The sequence below is a fragment of the Sitodiplosis mosellana genome, unplaced genomic scaffold (assembly GCF_009176505.1).
Source record: "Sitodiplosis mosellana isolate CC-2019 unplaced genomic scaffold, AAFC_SMos_1.0 Smas_scaffold_6226, whole genome shotgun sequence".
NCBI classification, from domain to species: Eukaryota; Metazoa; Arthropoda; class Insecta; order Diptera; family Cecidomyiidae; genus Sitodiplosis; species Sitodiplosis mosellana.
The window spans coordinates 22,637,680-22,656,173 of NW_022601467.1; the positions used below are offsets into that span (position 1 = coordinate 22,637,680).

General features: G+C 35.6%; 2 protein-coding genes across 2 annotated transcripts; both read right to left on the minus strand.

Annotated features, from left to right (window-relative positions):
• Positions 1-62: 62 nt before the first annotated feature.
• Positions 63-13,897, minus strand: LOC129578430 (unconventional myosin-Ia). Its single transcript, XM_055466960.1, has 25 exons — positions 13,774-13,897; positions 10,530-10,774; positions 10,301-10,416; positions 9,900-10,194; positions 9,200-9,784; positions 9,058-9,121; positions 8,915-8,928; positions 8,746-8,830; positions 8,507-8,680; positions 8,368-8,436; positions 8,185-8,297; positions 8,012-8,104; positions 7,816-7,938; positions 7,466-7,719; positions 7,263-7,399; positions 6,712-7,118; positions 6,414-6,563; positions 6,117-6,176; positions 5,809-5,895; positions 5,593-5,730; positions 4,134-4,240; positions 3,835-3,970; positions 3,617-3,769; positions 3,392-3,519; positions 63-3,320 (listed from the first exon to the last, which is right to left on the minus strand). Exons 2-25 carry the CDS (start codon positions 10,641-10,643, stop codon positions 3,182-3,184), a joined length of 3,741 nt encoding a protein of 1,246 aa, XP_055322935.1. The 5' UTR covers positions 10,644-10,774; positions 13,774-13,897; the 3' UTR covers positions 63-3,181.
• A 295-nt stretch (positions 13,898-14,192) lies between these two features.
• Positions 14,193-17,679, minus strand: LOC129577756 (Bardet-Biedl syndrome 2 protein homolog). The gene is made up of 14 exons (XM_055465266.1): positions 17,376-17,679; positions 17,168-17,287; positions 16,991-17,100; positions 16,790-16,892; positions 16,593-16,675; positions 16,439-16,525; positions 16,030-16,316; positions 15,721-15,823; positions 15,453-15,632; positions 15,171-15,374; positions 14,883-15,089; positions 14,628-14,791; positions 14,406-14,554; positions 14,193-14,319 (listed from the first exon to the last, which is right to left on the minus strand). The coding sequence occupies exons 1-14, from the start codon at positions 17,677-17,679 to the stop codon at positions 14,219-14,221; spliced, it is 2,202 nt and encodes a 733-aa protein (XP_055321241.1). The 3' UTR covers positions 14,193-14,218.
• Between the last annotated feature and the right edge of the window lie 815 nt (positions 17,680-18,494).

The following is an 18,494-nucleotide window of genomic DNA, read 5'->3' on the forward strand; positions in this document are numbered from 1 at the left end:
GCTCAATGCGTCCATCTGTCCATTGTTCATCGAAAAAAAAAACATGAAATGAATCGTTCTGGTTTAGTTTTTATTAATTGAATTTTATTTGTATGCCATTTCGTAAACGTATAATCGTAAAAACGCGTTGTCAGATGAACTAATCGTTGGCTTAGGACACAAGTTGTGTGTGAAATTCTCTGTTGAATTAATTGAATTTTCTAAAAAAAAATAACATTTGAGATAAAGGATTTTTCATCCAGAGCGGAGGTGAGTTGGATTCAACTACGACTTTTAACTACCTGTCTACTACATAATTACAAACTAATTATCTGAGAAAAATATGTCTAACTATATGCTTTTAATGCTTTGCTTTTGCTTTTAATTTCTTTCGACGTGTGTACTAATTGACCACTGAACCAACATCTATTAAATATATTTCCCATGACATCCACCAAACGTACCAATATAGAAGTAAAAAACTGTAATGCCTATTACGCTATTATATTACTATTACATATGTAATAGGATCACCTATTACTAAAGGTCCCAGATGCCTGGCATTTGGCCTGTCTTTATAAATTCAATTTCCAAATATCTGTTCCCCGAAACATGATGGTTTTAGCTCTGATATGGAAAGAGAAAGGTTCATAGAAGTTTTCTGCCTGATCAGATTTTCTAGAAAAGGCACTGGCACCAGGATGTGGCTCTAGGGGTTAGACACAAATTTCTAGTATAGCTAGTTCGTTCAAATCGGTTCAAATATGCGTTCAGTTTCTTCTAGTTTTTCTAGTATCGTACCATTGCTTCTTCCATAAGTATAGCATTGCCAATGCATTTCTTATGGAAGGATTAACGGTACTTTTTGTAAACAAAACATTTGAACTCCATAAGCAAAGCATTGGCAGTATATTCTAAATGGAATAATTTGTCCATATAAAAACCACTGGCAATGCTATTCTTATGGAAGAGGCATCACTCAATTTTTTCACAAATATTCTTCTAGTAACTTCAAGTATGCTCAATTTTTGCTAGTTTTCTTCTAGTGTTATTTCGTGTCTACCCCCTAGATGTGGCTTCATGAAAAAAATTTCAGTGATTTTCAGTACATTTTGGATTTCGAAAATATTGAATATTTTCCGAGTTTTCCAACCTTTTTCCAACCATTTTCATTTTATGAACGTATAAATTCAAACTAAATTCGAATTCGCGAAAATTTTCCGGAAAATTGAAAATCTTGGAAAAAAATTTGAAAATCAAAATGAAATTCGGGGAAAATTGAGACCAGTCTCATTCGATCGGGCGGAAAATTTCATGGATCTGGGAGCCCGAAGGGCCAGTTTCACCCGCTGAGATAAGATATTTTCGAGATAAAAGTAAAAAACGTGATTTTGCCAGGCAAAGTCAGGCGCTCTGCCTGGCAATCGATGGGACCTTTACCCATTACTATTACTTTCCTATTACTTTTGTAAAAAAATACCTACTACTATCACAATTACTGTAATAGGAAAAGTAATAGTAATAGGTAAATCCTATTACACAAGTAATATAAGTAAATAGCTTTCCTATTACAATTTTTTCTCCTATTACATGTAATAGTAATAGTAATGCCTATTACTTTCCTATTACTTTTGTAAAAAAAAAATGTTTTTTATATGAAACTTTGAAATTTTTTTTTACAAAAGTAATAGGAAAAAGTAATATCTTAAATGTAATAGCCATTATGTAATAGCCTGTAATAGTAATAGGAAATAGTAATATATTACTTATTACTTGACTTCTATACGTACCAACAAAAATGTACTAATCTGTTTTTTTTCTTTCTTGTTATAATGTTTTTTCTTCCCTTTTGAGCGGTTTTTGCTTTTGAAACAATTTTCATTCCATTGATTAACTAGAACATGAAACAAAATGAAGGGATTTATAAATAACGCAAAACAATATGTACATCATTTTAAACGTTGAGGCCAATTAGCGCAATACGGTGTACTGTTTTTATGGGGTGGAATAACAAAAGGGATGTGACTTATCTTCATTTCAAAATGATTTCAATCTTTTTGATCGTTTACCGGATCAGGTATAGATTCATAGACAGTTTATACCGCTTGAAAGAAAGCTTTTGTCATACATCAAGTGAACAACAAAGCGTTGTTCTCATTTCACAGCTGACAATGTTAATAGAGATTGGATTCGAACGGAGGAAACGAAATGTTCGTCGTTTACCTATAGGTATTGATTGAATTGCATGTGATGTGAGGTGCAGTGCTTTGTTTACATATCATTCATTGTTTTCTTGTATGATTTTCAAGGACACTGCAACTTGTTTGGGTACGAGTTACCCGAAACATTGCAGAGGCCATCCAACCAGCGAGCTGCTGTCAACAACTAACCAGCATCATGTATTTCACGCCATTCACATTGAATAATTTAAAAATTAAAATATAACATTATGTTATTTCCGCTATGCCTGATTGTTGTGGTATAGTAGGCGTACATACTTAACTAAGGAGGCCAGAAGTACCCATGTAAGTAAATTGTTTTTCAATTGAAATAAGAGTATTGAATGTATTGATGCTAATTTTATGCAATTTTTTCTCCATTTATTCCATGCACAATTGGATCACTATGACGGTTACTTCTACGGTTAAATCTATCCCCGTATTCAACCTTGGAAATGTGCCTGGAATCGGATGTATTTGGGTTGATAATTGTTAGATGGGTAGTTGAAAGGAACTCCAAGGGGATCGTTTATTGAAATGTCGACACATCGCTTCGAATTAATGAATAGCACCGGAAATCTTATGCAGTCAAGCGGTTATCGATTTCTTTGGCATTCACACATAAAAATAGTATCCATTCGATAATTTGAATTGGAAGTTGTTATTCGTGCTATTTTCAGTCGTATATTCACTGTAAATTTGCGTCATTCATAAACGAACGTCCACCGTATAAATGCATTAAACTCTATGAACAATCTGTTAATAATTCGTTTGTTTCATTTTCATTATCCATTTTGAAGTGCATCGTGTTCATTATTTGTGAGTGTGTTTGTGTGTCTAATTCTAAGTGTTTGATTTGTTGTGGATCAACTATTTTGGCACTGAAGCGTCAGTTCCAGCCAGTTCACAAAATTCACATACTCATATCTCTACGATACAAATAGGTATTGGAGTTTCGGATTCGGAATGAAAACGACTACGAATCAGATGACGATTTCCATTCGATCACTTTTACGGGTGATTTTTAATTGGGGCGATAAAAGTGCTGCGTGTGCATCATTTAGTCCGGCCGATAATTTAAATGACAATGTTACCGTTTGATTGCTAAACATCACATCGAATCTGTTGATGGGAAAGAGACTTTTGAATATGATTCACGCAATATAAGTAAAATGAAGCAAATTGTTACATACTCGGAGTCAATACAAATGTCTGGTTGTCGTCCCGTTGCATTTTGAATCACCAAAAATAACTTTGTAATAACTTCGATGACGTGTGCGGTTTGAAAGACAAAATCTCCCTTCTTTCGGCCCATTTCCGACTGTCAAAGAGGAATTTTTTTTATTAGATTGGTTGAAACTTTAAAATTAATCAATGTTCAAGTTTCAAATTAACTCAAAAGAATTGGAAGAACCTACATCTTTTACATGGAACACGGCTATGTTATCATGATATGGGCTCAATGACAAGCGATAAATTTCGGTGGCTGGAATTCGATACTTTATTTGCAGTGTTCTTTGATCGAGCAATAGCATTGCATTCGTTGAAAGTGCCATCAGAATCGGAGCAACCTATCGATCGAAAATGAATAAGGAATTGCATTCACGACCATCAACTTGACTTAATTTCTACTCACTTTTCCCGTTGATCGTGTTATTTTATTAACAATATCGGCAAAAACAATGTACTGATCGTTCAAAGAAATACATAGCTTCTTCCATTGCACATTTTGACGCAAACGCACATAATCTCCAACAAACGGATGCGATACACTGGAAAACAGAAACAGAACCAGAATAATAATCTTAAAAAAGCGGCTGCTAATTAACAGAATGGTGAATCTAGGCTCCTTATAAACAGTTAAAGTACATCATCCATTTGATTCAAATATTCAATATATGAATGTTTAAGTTGTAGAAAATCTCATTTTATTACCTCAAAGGATAAGATGTTTTTCGATTTTTGAACAGGATACTTGCGGTGAGCTTCTCGCGCATTCGATTCCGCGATACCTGATCGTAGAATCGTCGATATTTATGGCACTGCAAAAATGATGTGTCATTTAAATTAGTAGAATATCCAAATATTTTGATTTCTTCATAGTAACACATCGGTCAATAAGTCCCGAGCCTAACCACCAAGTGGCAACACTAATGTCAAACCCATATCATTTTCGAAAACTACAACCTTTTTTAGGAATCCAGTCAAAATTTGAGCCAAATCCGACCATCAGTTTGCTAGTTACAGCTATACGAGAGAAAGACTCCCGAAAATGCTTCAATTTTGCCGTTAAAACGGTATAACTTTCTTCTGATGCATTGTATTCAAGTATATTCATGTGGAGAGTTCAGAGAATGACCAGACCTAAAAAATACAATGGTTAGTGAAGCAGTTTGAAACCAATTTCGTTCAATTATATCACCATATAAACAGTTCTTTGACCTGGATGAAACTCGCATTTGAACAACATAGTTTTCTTCGCCAAATTTGCTATGTTTTATCAAGATTTGACATTCGGATAGGTCTAAAATGATGCATAAGTGACTTTTCATGTTGTTTTATATCTTTCCCACTGGTTCGCGAATATTTTTCTATACCTAAATCCACTAATAATGCCCGAACTCATATTTTGCGACCTTGGTCGCTACAAACCGTTTTTGGCGATTTCTACCCGCAATTTATAGATCGAATCTATTCAAATGAACTCAAAATACATTAATTCTAATATATAAAGGCAAAACCCTATTCAAATTTTACTTATACAGCTCCAAACGGGCTTCGAATCCCCAAAAAACTGTTCTATCTACTCCATATCCAAAAACGCGGCAAGGCTTTTTCGATTGAGTATTTCATATGCATATATCCATGCAAAGTTGTAACTATAGCTTGAGTTAGTTGCCCTATGGCCTTAGCAAATCTATGAACTATCACATTTGAGAATTCCGATATCACTTAACGGATTTTGGCAATGATTTCTTCCAAAACCACATATTTTGAACAATTTGGAGGCTTATCGACAAAATCGCTCTTATGGCTATGCATAAATTCAATTCTTCCATATCTAATGATTGATTTCGAAAGCCTAAGGATGCCATAAACTAATCATAGTATGGGTTTGGTACTCCTGCTCGTTTTTCTTCTGGAATACATGTGTCAAATCGAGAGGAGAAATGCAGTTTTTCCATGATTTTGGAAAATTGGAAAATTGCTTCATTTAAAGTGCTGTAATTAGCGAACTGATGGTCGGATTTGGCTCAAATTTTGACTGGATTCCTAAAAAAGGTTGTAGTTTTCGAAAATGATATGGGTTTGACATTAGTGTTGCCACTTGGTGGTTAGGCTCGGGACTTATTGACCGATGTGTTAATTAATATTGATGAAAAGTGCCACTTACTCGCCACTTATGGAAAATGCCGCGCAGCAAGCACGATGTTTCAGCTAAGTATGCCGGAGCTGTGACCCATTCATTGCTTATCGGACTGAAACAGGTTGGTGGCAATCTTATCATCAGTGTTGTTAGAAATTGTTGTTTCTAAAAGATAACATTTTAAAAGGCGTTATTCGCTTATTCTTTATTACCACAGTCGTTCGTTAATGTGTCAACACAAACCTTCCATCGAATATAAAAATTCTCAATGATATCAACTGCCCATTTCGAAACTTTTCGGTATCTCACCAATCGCTGTTTCTCTTTGGCCTAGCAAAATACGTATAGACAGAAGTTCAGCATTTGAAAAAAAAACCGCAATCGAATGTTTGACACAACAAACGAGAATAAAATGTGAATTGATGATAGGGGTTGGATGTGAAGTTATTTGTGAAGATTAAGTGAAACAAAATTGGGTTAACGAATTTAAAGTGAAGTGAATTTAAAGTAAATCGAATCACTCTCCTGGAAATTGCTTTTGGTCAACTTACAACTGCGGAAATTTGCCATACATGTCTTCTACCAGCGTTTAATACACCGAAACGACAATCCTATTTCGAGATAGAAATGTGTTATTTAGAGCATGCTCTACTTGTTCATGCATTTTGTGTGTGTTTGGTCATGTTTCAAAATGAATAGAAGCTATAGTTTTACGAGATATCGAAAATTGTTTTTGATAGTTTTGCGGATGGGCATATATATATGTATATAGTATATAGGGAGAGAGCTAGAGATAGAGTGAGATATATTGTAAATGCTTATTCCATAAATGATGTATAGATACTCACTCGTCGCGCTCTCCATGTACGTGCAATAAGAATTTGGCTTTGCTTTAATCGCATAAATCGTTTTCGCTGAATATAGGATCTAAATTTCGTTTGGATTATCACAATCAATTCATTTAATCGATTTCGTCGAAACTCCTCCATTTCGAAAACCTAAACGAAAATTAAATGCCAACGGTTAGCAATGGAAAATTCAATTTACCGAATGAAATAGTTATCAATATCGCACACACACACACACACACACACACACACAGCTAAGTAATAAATAATATATTAGATTTAGGTTCTTCGCACTCACTGTTCGGGGGCTGCGCATGAAAACTTTCGTCGTTCCCAAAATGAATTCGGCTGATGGCAGTGGTAGTTCACGTATGATCGTTGCAATGCCTTCGATTACACTTCCAATTCGATAGAATGGCCACGTTTCGGAGCTTAAGATTTTATAACGATTTAAAAATTGCAAATGACTCAAATGGAAACAATAGCCCATTCTCCAAATGTTAACTAATGGCATTATGTTCGTATAGCGTATTTGATGCTGAACCAATGGCAATTCAAATAGATTCGCCTTTTTCGATTGATTTGGTTTTATACAAAAAATATAATGAGTTTTTCTATCTTGCATCAACGACAACAGCGATTGCAATTGCAATTGAATATTTGTCGAAACGCTCGCCGGATGACGATGTGTGCGATTCGGATTGCCTATAGATTAAAAACAAACGAACAAATGAGTTTTAAGCAGGTTATCTTGCATATGCCATACTAGAATGCATGGTGATTGGTGATGTAATATTGAATTATTTCAATGAAACGTAAATTCATATTCTAGACCGATTGTCACCTCACCTTCGGGAAATAGACTTTGCATCAACGGCAATTTACTCTGAAAGAAACCTGTACTTATGTATCGTGGTATTTTATCCGCATTTTTTTCCATGAATCCACTTGCTGCATAGCTCACTTGACCGGCAAAGTGTCTTATTCTACAAATTTGGCAATAATTAGTGCACCGATGTTGAAACGAACAACTCAACCGAATATTCACTTACTGAAAACTTTTTCGCATCATGTTATTGTCTTCGGGTAAAAAGTTTGGGTTACCAGCACAGCATTGTTGTACACGTAGCGAATAAGCTTCGTCTGATTTGATATGAGGCTCATCTAGTAAATTCAATATTCCGTAGCTATGTTTGTCAATTAAATCACAAATTGCATAATTGTCGAAAAAGTCGATTTTATTCCAATCGAGACCCTCTTTGAGGTATATTTCCTGTTGATTTTTGAACACGTTTTGAAGAAAACTCTGTATGTGGCAAAGAAGAATCCGCATTTAGACGAAAATATTTCATTTTGGATTTGGTTGAAATTACACAAGCCTAAATTGTCAGTTCTAACGTACCTGATGCAGCTTTTCACTACAGTAATTGTTAACCAATTGCTCAAAACGATTATTCTTGTTTACTTCGAAACCGAAAAAGTCTAATATTCCAAATTTTTTTCCATGTATTGATCCATGCTTTATCTGAAACGAACCATGTTACACATGAAATGCTAGTTACATTTTAACCATTTAGTAATTCGATCAGTAAATGTACCTTAAATGATTCATTAATTTTTCCAGCAATCCAAGTGAACAGACGGCCATAAATGGTTCTGCACATGATATTTCGAATCCGTGATGCGCTCATCTAAAATAATACGCGACGAATTTATTTTTTCGTTTTTTTTTTCTTTCGATTTTTCAATTGAAATTTGGATTAAATCTCACCGCATCTAAGTCAGAGTCGGAATCATTGTAGCGCCAGTTGTGATCGCCTTTCGTCAAACAGTTCATTAAAATATTTGGATTCAATTGTGCAATTTCCGCTATTTCCATCACTTCTAAAAATGCACATTCGACACATTCGATTGTATTCGGCTGATCAGTGGAATATATCACTTGCTCACTTACCATAATCATTTGTTATTTCACATCCACCGCTTCCATCAATATTTGTAGTTGGTATAAAAATTAGATTTCCTATTGAAATGTAAATAAATATTGACGAATTTTTAAATCAAATGAATTGGATTAATCACGAATGGCTCACCTAACTTAAGAATAATTGAGACCATTTTAAATATGCTAAGGGTTTCATCTGAAGTGAGGCCGATAACTTCGAGCGCTTTTTTCGTGTAAGCAAAGTCTTCTCTGTCAGTATTTGTGGTTGGATCATTCTTCAATAGAACATATTTTTCGCTGTTTCGCTGAAGTTTGATGAGTTCTAGCAATGAAATATGCAAAATTAGTCATAGCGAACAATGTGACAGAACTTATAATGAGTTATACTTAGAAATGCAATGTCTGCACCGCACAACAACTGATAGAATATATGGAAGTTTCGTTCTCCGCACAACCGATCTGTTACACGCCACTGCAGAGTTGAATAAGAACAAGGTAAAAGATTATCTAAATACATAGAGTTTCATAAGAGAGGGTTTATTTTTCCACAACGTACCTTTTCAATCATATCTGGAATAAGAGAAAAATACACCCAATTTTAATCAATATTGATCAATTTTAATTTAAATCTTAGACAAATTTAGTTTTAAATTCAATCAGATGGTTAAATGCAAATCAAAGACTTTGTCATTTACTTACAACAATTAACATGAGCCGCCAGAGGATCTCCTTTGAAGTCGAGTTCGATATCGAAAAAGCTTCCCTACAAAGAAAATCAAAACCATTGTACAGAATCATTGGAACATTTCACCGATTCCAAAACGAAAACAATAAAACTTACGAATCGGCTGGAATTGCTGTTGAGTGAAATGGATGCATTTCCGAATGCTTCGAGGAGAACTTGGGCGTAAACGATGCGTCTGCGAATCGTCAAATGAATATCGGTTGAGTTGATAAATGACGATGATCTGCCAAGTGAATAGTTCGATTCGGATTTGAGTTTGCAATTTGTACTTTTGAAAGTGGCAGTGTCATTAAAATTATTGGTATAAAAATGTTCATCGCTTGAATGGCACGATGTTCCTTTGGCATTGGATGAGCATTGTTTATCGGTGTGATTAGTACCATCACAAATGGCCCGAATGTAGCCGCATTTATCGCATTGCAGATCTTTTTTCATGATTAGCCAGTTTTTGGTACGTGTCGGTGTTCTATCACATTGTAATGCCTTCGATACGCTCGACCTTCGCTCATCACAATTGGCTTTATCGGTGCGATTTGCCTTCGGCGTATTAATTGCCGACGATGACATTGACTGCGAAAATTTCCTATTCCATTTATTGTCACCACAAATGCTGCTGAGTGAAACATCGTCTAAGCTCTTGTATTGATTTCGTAGATCAAATTCGACCGTTCCCGGCGATTTCTGTTTGTCGCAAAAAAAAGAGAGTGGGTGAACAAGTTGAGAAAAAATTGAGTTGGCATTTTGATTCGCAGTATAGGTTTGATTATATCTAGTGTCGGTCGTTAGATAAACTCACATGTGATTTTCGTGCAAATTTGATGGAGTCACGCTTTCCGGAGTGACACACCGCTTCCGGCGATTCGTATTTTGGATATGAAGCGAGACTCTTGCATCGCATCAGCCTTGTACTATTTTGATTTTGAAGAATTTTCCTACCGCTAAGTGTATGATCGGAATGTACATTGGAGAGAAAATGTAGAATAATTCGAGCGCTCTCGGTTTTTCCACTTCCATTTTCGCCTAATACGCATACACATTGATTCTCATTTTGATCCTGTAGGCTGCGATAAGCAGAATTTGTGATGCCGTAGCTAAAAATCCATCCCAACCACCCCAAAAGAGAAAGTCATTTAGATAAAGAAGGAAGCTGTTGAAATCTACATAGCACATCATCACCCACAGATACTCAATACTCACATATGTGGCGGTAATTTGAAATAGTTTGATTTAGCGTAACATTGGATTGTGTCTGTGGAATAGTTTGCAATCGCCTTGTATGGATTGATGGCTACGAGAAAGGCACCAATATATGTCTAAAAAGTCAATTCACAGAAAACAAAACAAAAAGAAAACCGAAATGTATTGGATTTTCGAAGAACAAAAGAGCTAGAGAAACCGCATCATTCAAAATACAAAGGATACCTACATAGATAAGACCCCGTTTGTATCGCTGATAAATGTTGGAAATGAACGTTTCCTCGGTTAAGTTTTCAATTAATACCGAGTCCCAAAATCCAACATTATCATTCAGATTTGTCATTTATAAAGCCGCTACACTCGGTGTATCTCTTTGCTTGCACTTAGAATACACAAAAGTCTTTTTTTCCGTCCAAATCGAATGAAATTTCAGTGTAAACCAACTGCATGAATATTCGGAACGCTACCCAGCTTCTGTAAAATTCAAACGTTTGAAATGACAACCATTCCAAACAACTCTGTGCCGAACGAACTGAATGAATATACAAGAATTCGATTTGTGTATTGATTTCATTTTGGGCGCGTGAGTTAGAAAGAAAGAGCAGAACCGACACTTCTCTTCCATTTCACACAACGCAACACAACCCACTCATTTGTCACTGTGGCGTGGTGATGCATTTGTTTTTGTTTACTTTGGTCCCGTTATGAGATTATATTTTGCATGAGTTTCTGCATCCAATGGGAAACCAACCGAATCGAAGTGCCAATAATCAAGAATTTGAAAGTGATACCGATCTGCTCGCACATGCGGAAATGCGTAGAAATGGATACTGAAATCCTCTACTGCATGCTGACCGAATTTCGATTGCTGTCAAGAGTGAATGGGGTTCAAGCCGAGAGTGGGCTATGTCTACGCGAACCAAGATTATTTTTGGAATAAAATTTTCTCCATGCCAAAGATCGGACGAATTGTCAAATCGAAAAAACCATTTCGTTCTAAGTTTTATTGCGATGGTGTTTCGGCCTCAGTACAGTACAATGTGCCAAAGTCGCAGCTAAATAGGTTTAGAACGTTTGGTAAGTGATGGGATCGTTAAAACGCGGCACGAAAATGGTGGTTTCATCTACGAGCTCGGTGTGGACCCAGGCATGAAGACATGGAAGGCCACGGTCCGAAGAACCATTAAAAACCAAAAAAAAGTTTTATAATCATATAATGGTATTCATTGTTTGATTTTCTATTGTTAATTTTCTTCTCATTTTTTTCTTTCAACAAAAGATGAACTTCAAAATATCGAGCAAGAAGTATCATTATCTGACCAAGCAAAAGTGTGCGCGATAGGAAGCGGAGAAATGGACATGAAATTTCAAGATGTTTGAACGGAACGATCGGGAGAACCGGCCTCGATACGCACGAATGCCGTGGTCAAAAGGCAGTAATTGGAGAGATTACATCACTCATCGCTTGCGAATTTCAAAGGCAGCCAAACAGGCGTACACCACCGAAAAATACACCCGTAAGACAAGTATATCGAATCGATTCGAGTAAGCGAAAAAATTAAGATAAATAGTACTAAGATTTGAGAGAGATAGATTAAGATTTGAGAGAGAGATAGATCCAGGTGCCTGGCCACCAACTTTTCAGTTACCACCGAGAATTCTGACGTTGAAGCACAAGCGAAATTTGCGATCAGAGCGACGAGCGATGCGCGATGAAGCAGAGTAGAATCCAAATCAAGCCGATGGATTTTTGTCTAAGGTGATTGAATACCATAAAAACTGGCGACAAAATGCGGCGAACGATGCGGACGAGTATGCTGAAGGGCGCAGAGGTGTTATCAACCTCGGCGGAGGAATCATCGAGTTGACTGAAGATTATGATCCCGACGAGCAACTGTACTTTTCATATCTGAGTACTATTTGGCATCGTGACATTTCGGCTGCAAAGCTGATTTTGTACAAAGGTATGCCGAGCTCACAATGTATATGGAACGATGTGATATGTGGCGCAACTAGGTGATGGCCGCAGAAGTTCTGTCAAAATCCATACACAACCAACTTGACATTCAGTTACATAGAGTTATACAAATATTAGTTACATAGTTATACACATATTATACAACAGTAATCATTAGTATATATAAAGCGTATTTTGTAATGTTTCAATCAGTTGTAAAATAAACCTCAAACACAACTCAACTCAAATGTTTTAATACAGAACACAGCTAACCCATAGTACATCCATCCATGGGCTAGGTACGCCACCAGCGTGAAAAAATATGACAGTATATGATTAATACACAGCACATTGTGAGTTCGGGTATGCTATTCATTAAATTGAAATTGGAATTAGAATTAGAATTGGTGTTTGAACGATGGAGTGAAATTGTGAAAGTAATGCTATTGTTTTGGGTCTGTTTTTCTTTCTCTTTGCAGGACATTGTCAACTCTTCGGTTATGACCTGCATCGTGTGTTCACCGACGAACAAATCGAGTATCCGCGATAATAAGATTAAAAACAGAGAATTGAAAAAATTAATTAATGTAACAGTATGTTAACAACAGCTGGTGGACGTCCTAGTGTCCCAGCAATCATCGACAAGGTTTATTAACTTACGTAGATTGTCTCATGTCTAATGGACTTCCTATGTGGTATAATAACACCTTTATCAATGGCTATCTATGGATAGAGTACAGGATGATCCCTGTAGGTGAGTGTCACAATTTATTAGCATATTGAATATTGATTCATAATCATTTTTATATCATTCTAATTGATTTGTTTTTACTGTTCTTTTTCTACTTTCATTGTGACGTTCAAAATGACTGAAACTACACCCAAATTCGAGCCCAAATTCAAGCGTTTACATACGCTTGGTAATGGATGTATTTGCGTTAACAATTTCTCCTTGGGATGCCAAAATAGCGTAAGATGAAGGACAACAATAAACGAACTAAATGAACTTTCACTCTATATCTGTGCGTTTCCCAACGGAAACTGGACGGAAGAAGATAAAGTGAACGGAAGAGTTATTGATTCATTTTTTTATAATGAGTTATTTACACGTGAGAGATAATTTATTCCATCTTCTGGACCAGAAGTTCTGGTCACTGTTCGGTTCACTTTGACCGAAGGAAAACAACACACAGACTGCCATAAATTTTTTTAACGCACATCAAACAACCACAAGAGATAAATGCAGCCCAGTTCTTCCATCTGCATTTCCTGCTTAACTCCACATTTTTTTGAATGAATATTTAAAAATGGGCAAGAAGAGGAAATGAAAATCACCGAGTTCAGATTAAACCGAATCACACTTTTCGTTTTTCTTCATTCATTAACTATTCAGTTTTATTTTTGAAAAATGGTTTTAATTTTGTTTTCTTCATTCAAACAGATATTACAAACTAAATTTCCTAAATTCAACTAGTTTTATGGGTTGCGCACACTTGAGAAACACTGTAATTCATACTTTGTGTAAATGTGGGAGCACATCGATGCGAGCGAAAAAAAAAACAGAATTTAAAGAAAACGACAAAACAAACTATTAGGAGACGAACGAGAATGTGACGTTTTCGGGAACTGCATCGCTTTTTGATTTCTGGCACACATCGTAGACTGAACATTTTTGTTGACATTTTGATGTGTGGCGCATGCAATCCTACGTATATCTAGTGTATGACTCGCGCATAAAATTTATAGAGACTATTCATCTCTCTGTCTGTTCGTTTCGAGGGGGGAAATGTTCCGTATCACAGACGATGGTGGAAACGAGATGGCGCGATATTAAAAAAAGAGGATGTGCAGTGTGCACACACGAACCATTAGCCATATTTTCACCATTCAACGAATTTGGCGAAACACACAGTCAAATTTTATGTTGAGCGAGTCCGGAGAGCGAACGAGCGTGAGTGGTTTCAATTTTCGCCTTGCTCAATGATTCGTACGATTGCCTGAACATTTTTGTTTTTCACCGCTATCTTGAACAGCGGCATCATTTTTGCCGCATAATTTCCCACTAGAAAAATGGCAACGAGGAGCGATGAAATAAAAGAGGGAAAATTAATTAAATTTGCAAATTTAATTGAACATTGTCACACTTACCTCGTAGTCGTATCGATGATTTTAGCACGGAATTCACTGCATCCAAATTCTTCTGCATTTCCACAAAATTTTGCTGCCGAATTCTAAACGAACTCGCCATATCATCGTTCAGTCGATTCAAATTGGTGTAAATTCGTGTTAGATCGCTTCTGAAAATCGAAAACGAAATAAAGTGAATTGAAAGGATGACGGTGACATGGCTGTAATTGTTGTACTACATACTCATTGTAGAGTCGAGCATCTTCTGCTTGAATAAGCAAATTTTTGGCAATGTACTTCTTGTGCGCCACATCCAATATCAAATTGGAATAGGTCGTTTCAAAACCACTGATTCGTTCATAATATTGATTCAACCGATTTGTGATGTTCGGAAAGCAGGCCGTTGTCTACAATATTTGAATAGCATTTTCTCTCTTTTTCTCCAATGGAATTTTTATACTTAATTGAATCCAAACTTTGACATTTGCTTTCACTTACCTTCAAATCCTCGATATTCAGAAAATTTGCCAATGAATGTATTAAATCACCGGCTAAATCCATGTTTTCGGTGATGATTTTCGATTCGTTCTTATCCGAGAACCAAATTACAACTGAACTCTTATCGTAAACACTGATCAAAGACAATCGAATATCATCTAAATTCGTGATATGCTCCGGCTCAATGTCGGTGGGCAACAAGAAATTCTTAAAACATAATGCAAAACTTTACATTTGTTAAAATGGTTTTTTTTTAAATCAAAGAGTCATTCCATTTCCAGTGCTAACCTGATTAATCCAAAGGCAAAGTCTCTGATAGCGTTCGCTTAATTTGAACGATACATAGCTAGTGGTTTCATCAATTGAAATGTTACCAAGAAGATGCACCGGCGGATTGAAATCATCAACAACAGCATACATGGCAAACTTTGGTAACTGTCTCGTCAGTTCGAATACATGAAATTGCTTGCTGTGCTCGAAACCAACCAAAATCTACAAATCAATCGAAATTCAAATTGAAATTTAATGTTGATAATAATTTAAATGAAATGTCAAAATCGTTGAACTAACTTTCAAATGAATATCGTAGACGATATTTTTTGGCGTAATAAATGGTAGAATAATGCGAGATGTCGGTCTATTGTAAGAATACGCAATTTGGGTTTCACCTTCAAAAATTCCTTCAGAGAAAATGATCAGCGCCTTGATGATTGTATCGTTGTTTGTACAAACACTTAATTCGATATGGAGCTGATATGGAAATAGTTGTTAAGTTAAAAGAATGAGAATAAATTGGTTTAGCTTAATAGAACGATGGATGAAAATGAAAAGGCCATACTTTCTTCTCAGTGCTTGCAACTGTTGATAGCGCCACTTGAAGTCGAGTGCTCGCCGGAATTACACCAAATTCATCGGATGCCAAAATTCGCAGATCTTCATTCCTGAAAAAAATTACATTTTAAATCATGGAAATTGAGTGGATCTAATAACTATTTTCGAACTATTCTATAAAAACGTTTTGCCATCAATCGAAAACTTTTGTGTCATATCACTTCTAGAGAACAAAGTGTTTCAAATGAAATATGAATATATCCAAAGAAGTTGGTTTTATAAAACACAAGAGCTTTCCCATGCAAAGTCAACTCACTCGGAATGTTCTTTGTTGATTTTTGCATTCGATTGATACTGTGAGAGTTCCAGCATTAAATTCTTCTTTGTGGTCATTAGAGAGTTTAGTTCACTATGGTCCATTTGCTTAATCGATTGCAAATTGATTTTTGATCGTTCGTAACCTTTCATATCGCCATTTCTAGTGCATATCACCAAATCATTCACACCTCTTCCCCGATAATCGGCCTGCATAACAGATATCACCATTTGATTCAAAGATAGCTTAAACAAACTTTCTCCGGTCGCAATGTCCCTTATGTCAACCTGAATTAATTAAAATAGTTAAATCAGTTTCCATTTCCTTCAGTTGCAGTTGAATGAAAGATACTTAAAAATATAAAAATTCGAATAAAAAAAAAAATCATTGAAATTCGTTTATTTTCTACCTTTCCAGATTCCCATCCGATGATCAGCTGAAGTGATCCGGTGCCCAATAAATCGAAACAGGCCATAGATAAGCCCTTTGACTTTGACTGTAAATCATTCAAATGTTCAAATTAGCTTCGTTTAACAAAAAAGATCAAAATCAACAAAATCAACCTTGATCCGCCACAGTCGAACACCTTCGTTGTAAACACCGACTGTACCATCATTCAGCGAATAAGCCAGCAAACTGCTAACATCTGAAAGTTCAATATTTTTACCATTTTTTCGAATAGTGTATGCATCGGTGTTTGGTCTAATCAAAATTAAATTTTATGTCAAGTGTTTAGAAAAAGCAAAATGATTCAACCAACCTATTCTTGAGACTTGGATAATGCTCGAATTTTCGAAAAACTCTGACAAAAGTGAATCGTTCTGATAAATTTTAATCGTTCCATTATCACATCCACAAACGATCTACGAAAATTGATAAGATGGTAAATTTGAATTGGTCATAAATTCAAAGATACTATAGTAATACGATACTTTAATAAAGATACTCTATAGAGGCTTACTTCATTCTTTCCGTCATTATTAAAATCAACTAAAGCGAGTGAGTTTACATTTCCGCTGGTGACAATCCAAAGTTTTTCATTTCCCTCAATGTCATAGCCGCGGATGTACTCTAAAATACATTTCAAGTCATAAATAACCAAGCATATCATTGACGTGAAACGATGAAAATTACTTACGATTTCCACCAACGATCACTAACGGATTTTCAAACGAACATACTTTACCAATAAGAATGATGAAAATACCCTCTAAAATCTCCTTATAAAATAGGTCCCTGTTATTGTCAACGTGATAAGCTGAAGCGGAATAAACCAGTTGAATTTTCAATTAAATTGTTCTAGTTTATTCGGTGCTATTTGAAAAATGGAAATGTTACCATCTCACCTAAAAGCTGTGTTGGACTGCCAATGACCAAAATATCCTTGGGATCGCTGGAAAGGCAGCCAGTTTCAATGGCACGGATCTCCTGGTTGAAATTTAAAACGGCAATATCACTGCTTGCCTCGGCCCATGACAAACGATTGTTCGATTCGCTTAGCTTTTTGTACGGATTGTGTAAAATCACTTTATCGGTGCTAGTAACGGCCGTAAGACATACATGGATGCCATCATATTTACCAAATTTAACACTACCAACTAAAATACGATTCAAACTGAATGAAAATGCCGGATTTATCGAAAACGACATATCGATGCAATTTCTTTTCGATTTTCTCGGATATTTTTCGAATAGGAGTTTTGAATGTTTTGGTTCTAGTTAGACAGGAAAAAATATTCGCATTGTTTTGAAAGCAGTGCCATGGTTACGGAATGTTTTGATTGATGTAACTGCCACATTTCAGTTCCCGGTGTTTCCTTTTTCAAGAAGTTGAAATATGATGTGTTTTTTGTTTTCTATTTAGAATGAACATGCACTTGATGCAACCATAGAATTCAAATTAGCAATTTTAGAACAATCGACTATCATGTACGATGATCCCAATTGTTTTTGTTAATAGGGACACAGCGAATGGATGTTGTGCCAGTGTTTATTTGAAAAGTTTCTTTTATTATAATAATTTTTTTTACAGTCCAACTAAAATACATCGAATAAGCTCTAGTTATTATCTAAGCTCTAATTGGTTTATTCTTGCTTTTGCGCTTATTAGAATTGATTGATTTGTAACAGTAAGCCCATTTGCACAACCCGAAAAAAACAACAAAATTGAAGTTCACTGCAAACTAGGACTTTTTAAACCGTATTTCGTCAAAATTCATGATTCCATCGTTATTTTTCAGTCATAAATGTAAATTCCGTTTGTTGAAATAAAAAAAAATTACATTCGGATGTAGTTTTGATTTTAATCGAACTGTAACGGTTATAAATAATCATTTGATTCGCAAAGGCTGCTACAAATCTAACCAATGTTATTTGATGGTCAACATTAACGGATTAAAATACTTTAGTGAGATCACATAAAGTTTTACGTTGATCATCTGTTTCTTCAGCTTACCGAATATTGT

Excerpts from the sequence above, each read along its gene's own strand:
- LOC129578430 (XM_055466960.1), bottom strand. The coding sequence starts at position 10,643 with ATGACAAATCTGAATGATAATGTTGGATTTTGGGACTCGGTATTAATT. Across the intron at positions 6,564-6,711 it reads TCATGCGCAGCCCCCGAACA|GTTTTCGAAATGGAGGAGTT; the intron begins GTGAGTGCGAAG and ends ATTTTCGTTTAG. Across the intron at positions 3,520-3,616 it reads CCGTGTTCCATGTAAAAGAT|TCGGAAATGGGCCGAAAGAA; the intron begins GTAGGTTCTTCC and ends CCTCTTTGACAG.
- LOC129577756 (XM_055465266.1), bottom strand. The coding sequence starts at position 17,679 with ATGTCGTTTTCGATAAATCCGGCATTTTCATTCAGTTTGAATCGTATT. Across the intron at positions 16,893-16,990 it reads ATAATGACGGAAAGAATGAA|ATCGTTTGTGGATGTGATAA; the intron begins GTAAGCCTCTAT and ends CAATTTTCGTAG. Across the intron at positions 14,792-14,882 it reads TGAATATCGAGGATTTGAAG|ACAACGGCCTGCTTTCCGAA; the intron begins GTAAGTGAAAGC and ends CAAATATTGTAG.